Below are 11,388 nucleotides of genomic sequence, written 5' to 3' on the forward strand. Positions count from 1 at the left end.
CATTGAGGGAAAACATTTTTTTTAGTAAGTCGTAATATGAGAATGAAGTCAAAGGTTTACGAGAAAAAAAGTCGTAGCATTATGAGGATAAAGACATATTATAAGGTAGTAATTTTATGTTTTCTTTTTTTCTCGTTATGACTTTATTCTCATAATGTTCCGACTTTTTTCTTGTAATATTACAACTTTGTTCTGGAAATCTCAGATGTTTTTTCCCTCAATGTGGCCCTAATACTCCGTAGTACATTGTCTCTTTGGCCCTCACTGCATTAGACTTATATACTATATACTTAGACGATAAACTGTGTTACCTTCATCACAATGCTCAAAATATTGTTTATTTTCTTTGCCTAAAATGGCTCTTTTGATAGTAAAGGTTGCTGATCCCTGGTATAGATTCAAGATTCAAGATTCAAGATGTTTATTGTCACGCTGGTTGTACAGGTACAAACGTGTGAAATACTTTTTGCTGGGAAGCTCCATTAAAATAATAAATTATATTACATTTACATTACAATTATAAAAGGAAATACTTTATACAAGGTCATATTAAGAACATATACAGGCATATTAAGAACATATGTATTAAGAATATATACAGTATAAGATATATTTTTGTGTAAGAATGTGTCGAATTAATTATCGATTTAAAAGTCTGATGGCCTGGGGGAAAAAACTGTTCCTCAGTCTGCTGGTGGGAGTCCTGGGGGTCCTGTATCTCCTGCCAGAGGGCAGGAGGGAGAACAGGCTGTTGTGGGGGTGTGTCGTGTCCTTAATGACCCTCAGGGACTTCCTGAGGCACCGCTGGGTGTAAAGCTCCTGCGGGCTGGGCAGCTCGCACCCGGTGATGTGTTGGGCCGAGCGCACCACACTTTCCAGCGCCTTACGGTCCACGTTGGTGCAGCTGCCGTACCAGGTGGTGAAGCAGCCTGTCAGGAGGCTCTCTACGGTGCCCCGGTAGAAGTCCCTGAGGATTTGTGGTTTCAGTCTGAAAGTCTTGAGTCGCCTCAGAGCGTACAGTCTCTGCTGGGCCTTCATGACTACAGTGTATAGTATGTAGAAAAAAGGAAAGAGTCTCTCTCAAGGAGAAGTCTCTTTATGAAATCTGGCGAGGTGACGTGTTGCCGGAGGACAGCGGTGGAATAGAGGAACACATCCATGGTGGAAACCAGAGTGTTTGTTGTGTTGGAGGACAGAAAAGCGTAGCTTAGTGTTCATCATCTAACAGATGTTCAATGTCATGGCTGAATATTTAGATGATTGATGATGAGTGTGGAGGAGCTCTTTGAGTTCGATGGACGCCTGTATTTATTTGAGCCACAGTATACGGAGGTTCAGACACCCTGCAATAATAGAATACAAGTAGAGACGTAGAAATGGAAATACTCAAGGAAAGTGCAAGTATTTAGTTTTTTTAACTCCAGAAAGTTCAGCAAAGGTCAGGTGACTACAATGATCTGCTTTTTACTCACCTCTTCAAACCTGTAGGACGGCTGCCAGAGTGTTGAGTGGGGAATGTGTGGAGGTACTGAATAGTGAGCCTACTTAAATAAACCTGCTGTATATTCTCCAACTGAAGAGGTAGAACTGCTCCCGTACTGATGCTGATAATCACTGAGACTCATTTATCAAATATTCTGTTTTTATTCAAAAACTAAAATCACACTTCACAATCATTACAGTGACCAAAACACTGCACTCAGATCAGTTAAAGCAGCACCTCATTGAGCGGTTTGTTTCAAAGACTTCAGAGCTGGAAGGATGTCGTCCAGGTGACTCACTCCTGAAAAACACAAACTCTCTGTATTAGTATACGTTGCTTTATGGCTTTAGTCTTGTATTGTTACTGTGTCATATTTACCCAGAGTGTGTAAAATGTCCATGATGAGGGCGTGGAAAGCAGGGAAGAACTCCTCATGCTGCTTCACTTTGACGATGATACTGAGAAACAACAGCAGTTTATATCATTACTGTGGCCCTGCAGATAAAAGGTGATATTCTGAACAACATTTGAAGGCTCTGTGTGTGTGTGTGTGTGTGTGTGTGTGTGTGTGTGTGTGTGACTGCAGTGGCTTAACCACAATGTGTGTGTATTGGTGCTCATGTGGTGTACGTGCATGCATGAGTGTATTGGAGAGTGCTGCTTTGTGTGTGGCAAATATGATGTGAGAGTAGGGAGAAATTAACTCTGACCAGAATTACAGTGTATTACTCAGTGTGGAAGTGCTGCTGACACAACCCTCTAATTACTTTAACTAAATGAGTCTCAGGGCGGAAGACTGAATAAAAAAGAAAAACTAGGATGCTAAACCTCTGCACGGTGCCATCTTCATGTGTCACCACATAAAATTGTTGGTGGTTACATGGTGGTTGCCTTGCAAAACTCCCAAAACACAAGTAGAACAGAGTGAAACAACACAGAAACAACATATGCGGAAGTCAGTGTTGTAAATCAAAGTTCAATAATGAATCGGCGCTAGAAGACTGATGTCCAAAACTCCCGTCAAAACAATCTGCATACACTACCGGAGCAACCAGATTTATGACGAAGAAAACATATCCAACATGTGCTTCTTTTCATTCTGGGAAAAGGTGAATGTCTACACACACACACACACACACACACACACTGCAACAAAGTGCACATCAATCTAAAAGAGCTGGATACGGCACAGTGAGTCAGCTTTACCTCTGTGTTGCTAGCTTTGTGACTTTCTTGCTAGATTTAGCATTTATTTATTTATTTTTTTAAACGGACTGTTTGTAACTTCTTACACGTATAAATCAATCCGGGTCGGTGTCCCATGTGCGCTTGAGTGTGGCTACGCTATTCAGACGTTGTGAAGTGACGGGGCTCCGCAGAGAGAAACGTTATCGTCTCTGACCAAAACTCCGGCGTCTCCCCTGTTCCCTCCGGCCGCGGTCGGGAGGCTGAGGCAGGAAAAGCCAACACTAGAATCAGCATTGATTCATGGAGAGACCTTCATCTGGTCAGCTAACATTACTGCCAAGCAGCTGAAATATAGAGTGATATTGTGCTTTTAGCTGACGTGTGTCTCCTCACTGTTTTGAGCGATGCTCGTTCATGTCTATGTAGAGCGAGCACAAGCGCGAGCAACAGGACGCTGACTTTCGTTGACTTAACGGCCACGGGTGTCGCTGTTAACAAGCAATTTCTGATTCTTACAAACAGTCCCTTTAAAGCTACGATAGAAGTTAAAGAAATGAACTTCAACCAGATTCACTGCTGGATAAATGTTGTTTTTTATATCACTGTTTTCATTATTTTATTTTATCAATAAAAAACTCACATTGTGTAGGTTTAAACATTAATAGCATTACTCATACATTGCTATGCACTAATGTATTATATTCATGCCACTTGTGTTTACACAGACAACATCTATTGCTCTCCAAACCAACCATACACCCACACATACAGTACACACACACACACACAGGCATATTGTAATCATTGAAGACAGTGAGATGGAAGGGCTGCATTCTTCCAGCCCCGCTGAGCCTCGGCGAGCAGAGTAGCAGAGAAATGTCTCAGATCACTGTACTCTGACATGTTTGGCTGACCTGATAGGAATTCACTGATAAGAAAGAAAAGATGCAGCACACTGAGAGGACCAAGCCAAGGAGTGTGAGAAAACACAGAGGAGTGTCAGTTTAAGCAAAAAAAACAACACAAACATGCAGCTCGCATTACTCGCCGATCCGCCGCACACGTTTGAGCTGAGCATGTTTTATATGTGATATGGTTTCATATGCACGGTAATATTACTTATATTTCTCTACCTGTGTGAGATATAAAACCAAATGGCAGTCAGAGGACGATGAATGATTGAATGTGAGCGTAACGTATGTACATGCACAGTGTGTGTGTGTGTGTGTGTGTGTGTGTGTGTGTGTGTGTGTGTGTGTGTGTGTGTGTGTGTGTGTGTGTGTGTATGTACCTGTCAATATCAGCATCTCCCAGCAGACTGTGGAATCCAGCAGTGTGCTCAGTGGAGGACACCAGTCTGGCCACCTGGTTCACCAGCTCAGCAGGAGGAACCCTGCTGTCTGACACACAAAGCCACAATCAGTCCACTGTATCAGAGGCAGTCATTAGAACATATGCAGCTCTGATTGTAGCCGAAGGTTACCGAGCTCCAGAACATCTCGGAGGTTCCTCATGGTGTTGGTCATCTCTCCCAGCCTGGTGTAGACCTCGTTCATACGCGGGTACACTCCGCTGAGGGAGGTGACGTCAAACAGCCTCTGGAAGTGAGACACCATGGAGCCCAGAGTGTACCGAGTGGGACTCCTGAGCACCTGGCAGGACAAACAACACTCCTACATGAGTAGGTCTCACTGGAGTCTACCCAGTCCTGGACCTGGGATGAGTCCACATGCAGCAAGGACACCTGCAGCAGCCTCTGACAGCTGCTACTTACAACCATCAATGCACCATGGAGTGGATTTGACCCCGTCACAAATACATTTAAACACTACCCTGTAGCAGTGCAGCGTCTTACCTTCTCCTCATCAGTGGAGGTGTTTTCCAGCAGTGTGTCCACCAGCAACATCATGTACTCCACCTTCACTGCTTCTGCAGCATTATGGCCACCATCAGATGGCTGCCACGGCATCAGTCTGCCAGACAGTTTATTTAAAGCCCTTTGCAGATCCTACCAACACACACATACAACAACTCTAGTCAGTTCAAAATTTTACCAACTAGGTTCCTGTTAAGCTGTATCCACTACTTCCTGGTGGATGACCAGAGAGAAGCTCCACAAAGCTCTCTTCTACCAGTATTCCCATCAACTCCCCTGGTGGGTGGTGGGCAGGTGGGGTTTACCTTCAGCAGGTGGAGCTGCTGGGCCCAGCTCTCCAGTGTGGGGAGGACGGTGTGAAAGTCAGCAGAGGAGGGTTTCTGTCTGTGCAGTCGTAACGGAGCGTTGGGATCGGTCACAACAGCACTGATCTCATTCAACAGCTGGAATTCAGCAAAATAAATCACAGTTATGAAAACATGAAGGACTGAAGCCCAGAGAGACGACTCAGTGGAACTAATTATATGCTTACATGGCGATAGTGGTCATAAAGACTGGCCTCCCTGGCTTGGTCACTGATGTTCTCACTGATCTCAGTTCTGTTGTCTTCTTCAGGCAATCTGCAAAGACGGTTGGTTCTGTACATGAGATTATTTACGCTTCAACTCTTTGTTTCATTTAGTGAAGCGTAGTCTGCATAGACAGCTGTTTCAATATCCCGCTGAATATGTGTGTTGAATTTATTAACTGCATCTACATTGATTGATCACGGCTCCCAGTCTGTTTCACTACAGGCAGATTCCCCTCACTCGCTACGGTGGCCGCGGGAATAATCGATGAATCAATACGCAAACACTGATCCTCTGAACTGCATAGCCATGAGTGATAACGAACTGTAGGAGGGCAGCTTGACATTGTCTTCATAAAATAATCAATAGTAAACATATTGCAATGGTCATCTCCATTGTATGGATTTGGGATCTTGCGACTGGCACGCTTTTCTACACTGTAGCAACAACAGAAATAAATGTCGCAGAGATGATGATGCAAGTATCGGCGGATACGGAACATTACTAATGTGAAAGCTGAGGTGGAGGGGGTTCAGTTGTGATGAATGGGGAAATTAGCATTAGAGATCAAACCTGTTTTTTGTCGTGTTTGTGGGGAATGACTCGCTTTTGAAGCCTCAAGTGGCCGTTTGAGGAACTGCAGTTTTGGGCACCTCTGTACTGGCTTAATTTCTTAGCATCGGTCGCTGCTTGGTCTCAAAAACGAGTCAGCACGAGGCCAAAGTTCAGCTATAGAACAGTCTTTTAGGTCACACTCAGAGTTCCTACCTTGTGTTATTGTGCTTGTTTGAACCCTCCAAACGGCGGAGTTTGTGTTTGTAGAACTTCACTTCTTTGAGTGTCGGCCTACACAGAGGAACACAGTCAGTGTTATTACTGATACTGAACATGGACACTGATGCATGTGTTTCAGGCTGGAGGAACACACACCTGGTCTCCAACTCTCGCTTCAGGCGCTCAACCTCCCTCTTTAGCTCTTCTATTTGAGTCTTGCTTCCCTTTTGCTGTTCCTGGTATGCCTTGGAAGAAATGTAAGAGTATTACCCACTGCTTGAAAATGTGAAAAAGAATAAACATTCGTCAGGTTACCTTGAGAATGGTTTTGAAAGATGGAGTAACATTGCTGATTCCTGTCTGATGAGCCACTAGAGATCCTTCTGGTTCTCCTTTGACTGATCTGGGGTGAAAATGAACAGCTTAGTGCAAACAGTTCCCGGTTATAATCCTGCGACCCCTTGGATGTGTCTCATCCCCCAGGCTGGGCATCATTGCTCCAGCATACTAGTCACTTAATACATTGAAGAGTCATTGTAACATAGTGGCAGTTTGATCTGGACTTCAATGAGCAGTGAACTATACCAGCTGCCACTACAGCCTCATAGGAACATGTCGAGTTATCTACACATACGTACTCACAAGGTATCAGGTCAGTGTTTTAATTCATACCGTATTACTGCATCCATGTACGAAAGCGTTGTTTGTAATAAACAAGACACATGATGCACTGCACTGTATTTACTGTTGCACGGTATACTAATATCACAGTACCCTGCCGTTCAAAACCAGTACTTTAAGAATGACGGTGTTTTAATAAACGCTGTATTTATGAGCTGTGTGTGTGTGCAGCGCTCTGCTTCCACTCCCTGCAGCCATAGGGGGCGTGACAACCTCTCATGTGTCTGCTGCAAATACAAGTGCTCTTCTAGTCCAGTAGTCCAGCCGTGTGACATGTGGAGGTGGTGGCTGTTTTGTTTTTTTAATTAATAAAAAAACTAAGAATTTTAAGTTCCATGTTGTGTCATCTGTTCTTCCACTACTGCTCCTGGTGTTTTAGGTTTTTACTGTGGCATCGTTTCAGTCCCCGTATAGAGATATTTAGGCAGGTATCGTGTCGGGTCATCATTTTGGTATCGCGACAACATTATTATCATTATCTTTTGAAACGTGTCAGCGTGTGTTACCTGAGCTCCTCCAGCAGCTGAGTCAGTTTGGTCTCATAGAAGTCAATCACATCCAACACCCTGCAGACAGGAGAACCAGGACAACTGTAGCAAGCAGCTCATCACAGACTCATGAGATCTCTGTTAAAATCACAATATTTTACAAGCCAGTATAGAAAATAATATTTAATCGATAACAATGAATTTCATTTGAGAAAGAAAGGCTACTGTTCTCACTGCTGGTCTGCTGGGGAGTTCTGCTGGCTGACTTTGTTGCAGATGTGCTGGAAGGTGCGACTCTGTCGAGCTAATCGTCGCTCTTCTTCTTTGATGGTGAAATAGAGTTTCCTCTCAAGTTGAGCTGCTTCCTCCGTCTGTTTAGACAGCTTCTGCTCCAGAACCTGACACCGGTTCTACACAGATGAAACAGACGTTTTCCTCACTGAGAGGACCATATTTTCTGACTGAAATATATGATAAATCATTTTAATGTGCGTGCCATCTGATCAACATGTGTCAGCCCTCAGTGGCTTGTTGACACACCTGTGCGTCCTGTCTTTCCTGCTGCAGTTGATGTGTGTGGCTGTGCTGTTGGACAGCCTTGTCGAGGCAGCGGTCCTCCAGGTCCTGGACTTTGGTCCTCACCACGTCCAGCAGCCCCTCCAGCTCTGCGGTCCTCTGAGACTGCTGAGCTGATCGACTGGTGTGCTCATGAACCTCCTCTCTAAAGACACACCAACACACAGAAAAGGGTCAGTCTAACAATGCAACAGGTGTATTTCTATTCTATTTCTTACTTTAATCTGGGACAGTGGGTTTCTCTGTGCTTTTTCATTGAGTCCTGCACAGTGTAGAGATCTCGTCAATACATAGGAAACAAGGAATTGATCGTATTTTTGAAATTTGAGGCTGATAAAACCATCAACATGTGATTTCTGACTTCTGATGTAACACAGTAGCCTTATATTAACGACAGTATTTCTTCGGACTAAATGCTTATTTGCTCTGGAGACGGTGTGGAGATATATGACCAGTACAGGCAGCTGGTTTCCCTTTGACCACAGCAGCCCATAGCTCATACCTGCACTGTCTATAGGACAGGACAGGTGCATCTCTGTGATAGTCCTGTGATGCTGATGAGATTAGATAACAGGAGGACAGGTGGTCCACACACACTGTGTATACATTATTAAGTAGATAGGCCCACAGTAATATATACTGCAGGCATGTATACACTGTACCAGACCCTCAGCTGTTCTTCCACTGTTTTACTTCACTCTGAATTCTTCCCTACATTCCAGCAGGATGACGTGATGGAGTCGACTACATACTGCTAGTTTCTATATATTTCCATGACTCTGCCTCTTCTGTGATGGACTTCTTGTCGTACAGTTGTTGGATGAGACTCTAAAGAAGTTGTTTAACTAGATTAACCTTATTCTGCTATTAAACTTAAATGCTGTTTGACTGAAAATATCTCAAAATGATGTTGAGTCGTGCAAGTTAGGCCACCTATTTGTGGTTCATTTAAAAAAAAAAAAAAAAAAAAAATTACTGTCACTTAGTGAAATGCTTTTCTCTTGGGATAAAATTTTTAATTCCTCCAGGGTATGATTAACTGGCTGTGATTTACTTGAGTTGGTTGTTGGACTTGACGAGCTCCTGGATTAGGGCCTGTCTTCTCTCCGAGTCGGTGAGCATCGTCCTCAGAGTCGTCCTGATCTCACCAGCTGACTTCTTGTCCAGCAGAATCAAATCTAAGGACACACAGAGAGCAATGTGACAGAGGCTTCCACTAATAAGGAGTATTCATATGGTCCAATCCCAAAGACAAGGTGTCTGCAAACTTCTCAAAGCCAAATGTAAGAATTAGCAATCATTTCAAATGCTCCCTAAAACTGGAATTTCACCGTGACAAAAATGAAATGCTGAGGCCGACAGACATGCTACTAAATAAGATTGTTTTTCATGTCAAAACAAAATGAGATTGTATTTCATGCACACTGTCGCAATTAAATCCAAGAACATTATTATTAATTTAACTCAAAGTTATTTGGAGAAATTGGAACCACTTACCTGAAAGATTCTTATTCTCTACGGGATCAGCAAAATGCACCGGCTTAAAACCATGATGCTGCAGGAGTTTATTCACATCATCCCATTGTACCTGCTCCTGCTGCAACACAGACACAGACACACACATGCACATAATGAGCAAACCAACAGCACAGAGCAATGAGAACCTGTTGAGGACATCTGAGCTCTAACCTGGAACTGCCTGTTAGTCCACAGATAAACATAGGTCTTATTTCTGGACTGTAAAAGACGAGCTGTCCTGCTGTCCATGTCCATGTCCATTCTTAAAGTCCTCCACTGCAGCACAAACACAAACTAGCTCCTCAAGAGCATCACTTGAATCCTGAACTCCTGCCTCCTGGGATCAGGTTTCTGTTGTTCCTTCAGCAGAGGAGCTGCCACTTCAACAACTAAAGAAAGGTGATCCTCCTCTCCACACACACTTAGTCCTCTCCTCTACAGCCTCTGATCAACACTATCATGTGATGTTGCTCCAAACTCAGTGTGATGGAAAGTCTGTCAATATTCCAAGATGAGTCCTAATGAACGTTGAAATAAGGATCTCAAACAGATGAAATGTCTTTGTTGGATTTTATTCTTGCAAGAAGAGTTGCACTGGTTATACAGTCACACAAAGTCTGCAGAAGAGTGTACTGGTTACACAGAGTCACACAAAGTCTGCAGAAGAGTGTACTAGTTATACAGTCACACAAAGTCTGCAGAAGAGTGTACTGGTTACACAGAGTCACACAAAGTCTGCAGAAGAGTTGCACTGGTTATACAGGTCACACAAAGTCTGCAGAAGAGTGTACTAGTTATACAGTCACACAAAGTCTGCAGAAGAGTGTACTGGTTACACAGAGTCACACAAAGTCTGCAGAAGAGTTGCACTGGTTATACAGTCACACAAAGTCTGCAGAAGAGTGTACTGGTTATACAGTCACACAAAGTCTGCAGAAGAGTGCACTAGTTATACAGTCACACAAAGTCTGCAGAAGAGTTGCACTGGTTATACAGTCAAACAAAGTCTGCAGAAGAGTTGCACTGGTTATACAGTCACACAAAGTCTGCAGAAGAGTGCACTAGTTATACAGTCACACAAAGTCTGCAGAAGAGTGCACTAGTTATACAGTCACACAAAGTCTGCAGAAGAGTTGCACTGGTTATACAGTCACACAAAGTCTGCAGAAGAGTGCACTAGTTATACAGTCACACAAAGTCTGCAGAAGAGTGTACTGGTTACACAGAGTCACACAAAGTCTGCAGAAGAGTGCACTGCAGGAGATTATTACAATGTGATTATATAGAAATCTACAACAGGGACTGTGAGAAAAGGAGTTGTTTTACTCAGACAGTGTCCCAGTAAAAGTCAACACTCAGTACTTTCCCACTACATGAGACGAAGAGCACACAGACAGGAACTCTCCACTGTTGCATAAAGAGACATCATTGCATACAATGTGATTTTCCATTACAATAGTCCTCTAGGGGTATTCTGCTCAGGTAGACTCACCTGTTGCATCGTTTCAGCCTTCACTGCGAGAGATACACGGCGTTAGAGTTCACAGAGCTGCAGTCAGATCCGGTGTCACTGCAACGACTCGATGCAATCTGGAGGTTGTTCTGCTCAATTCGGCTCACAAGTAGCCAACCTAGCGACACTTTGAATCCATTAAAACAAGAAGAACAAGAAGAATGGACCCATTTCTGTTATTACTCCCTTCCGTCATTCAAACCACACGCTGTGACGTCATAGATCACAAACAGCTTTAAGGTGCATACCGCCTCCTTCTGGACTGGAGAGTGTAACATCAGGTCATTTTACACCTTACTGCAGGGGTCAGCAACCTTTACTATCAAAAGAGACATTTTAGGCAAATACATAAATAAATCTGTCTAGAGCGGCAAAACATTTGTAGTGAGGTAGGGGAACAAAAATCTGAGATTTCGAGAATAAAGTCACAACTTTACAAGAAAAAAAGTCATAATATTACCAAAATAAAGTCATAACTTTACAAGAAAAAAAGTCAATATTAACAGAATAAAGTCATAACTTTACAAGAAAAAAAGTCATAATATTACCAAAATAAAGTCATAACTTTACAAGAAAAAAGTCATAATATTACCAGAAAAAGTCACAACTTTAGAAGAAAAAAAGTCATAATATTACCAGAATAAAGTCATAACTTTACAAGAAAAAAAGAAAATAACTTGTAAAATTACTACTACTATACATATATAAACTAATATTATTTT

General features: G+C 42.9%; 1 protein-coding gene across 3 annotated transcripts; it reads right to left on the bottom strand.

Annotated features, from left to right (window-relative positions):
- Positions 1-1,624: 1,624 nt before the first annotated feature.
- cep70 (centrosomal protein 70) lies at positions 1,625-10,898 on the bottom strand. Of its 3 annotated transcripts, none has more exons than XR_012596054.1 (16): positions 10,646-10,898; positions 9,133-9,232; positions 8,690-8,813; positions 7,600-7,780; positions 7,294-7,469; positions 7,078-7,137; positions 6,206-6,293; positions 6,047-6,135; positions 5,885-5,962; positions 5,080-5,167; positions 4,853-4,990; positions 4,527-4,679; positions 4,155-4,323; positions 3,963-4,067; positions 1,862-1,941; positions 1,625-1,783 (listed from the first exon to the last, which is right to left on the bottom strand). XR_012596054.1 is itself a non-coding variant. In XM_074652578.1 (16 exons), the coding sequence occupies exons 1-16, from the start codon at positions 10,652-10,654 to the stop codon at positions 1,722-1,724; spliced, it is 1,692 nt and encodes a 563-aa protein (XP_074508679.1). In that variant the 5' UTR covers positions 10,655-10,898; the 3' UTR covers positions 1,625-1,721. The 3 variants fall into 3 exon arrangements, 2 of the variants coding, with proteins under 2 accessions (XP_074508679.1, XP_074508678.1); XM_074652578.1 differs by having other exon boundaries at positions 3,963-4,071; positions 7,294-7,457; XM_074652577.1 differs by having other exon boundaries at positions 3,963-4,071; positions 10,646-10,897.
- Between the last annotated feature and the right edge of the window lie 490 nt (positions 10,899-11,388).

Source organism: Sebastes fasciatus, chromosome 12 (genome assembly GCF_043250625.1).
Source record: "Sebastes fasciatus isolate fSebFas1 chromosome 12, fSebFas1.pri, whole genome shotgun sequence".
Lineage (NCBI taxonomy): Eukaryota > Metazoa > Chordata > Actinopteri > Perciformes > Sebastidae > Sebastes > Sebastes fasciatus.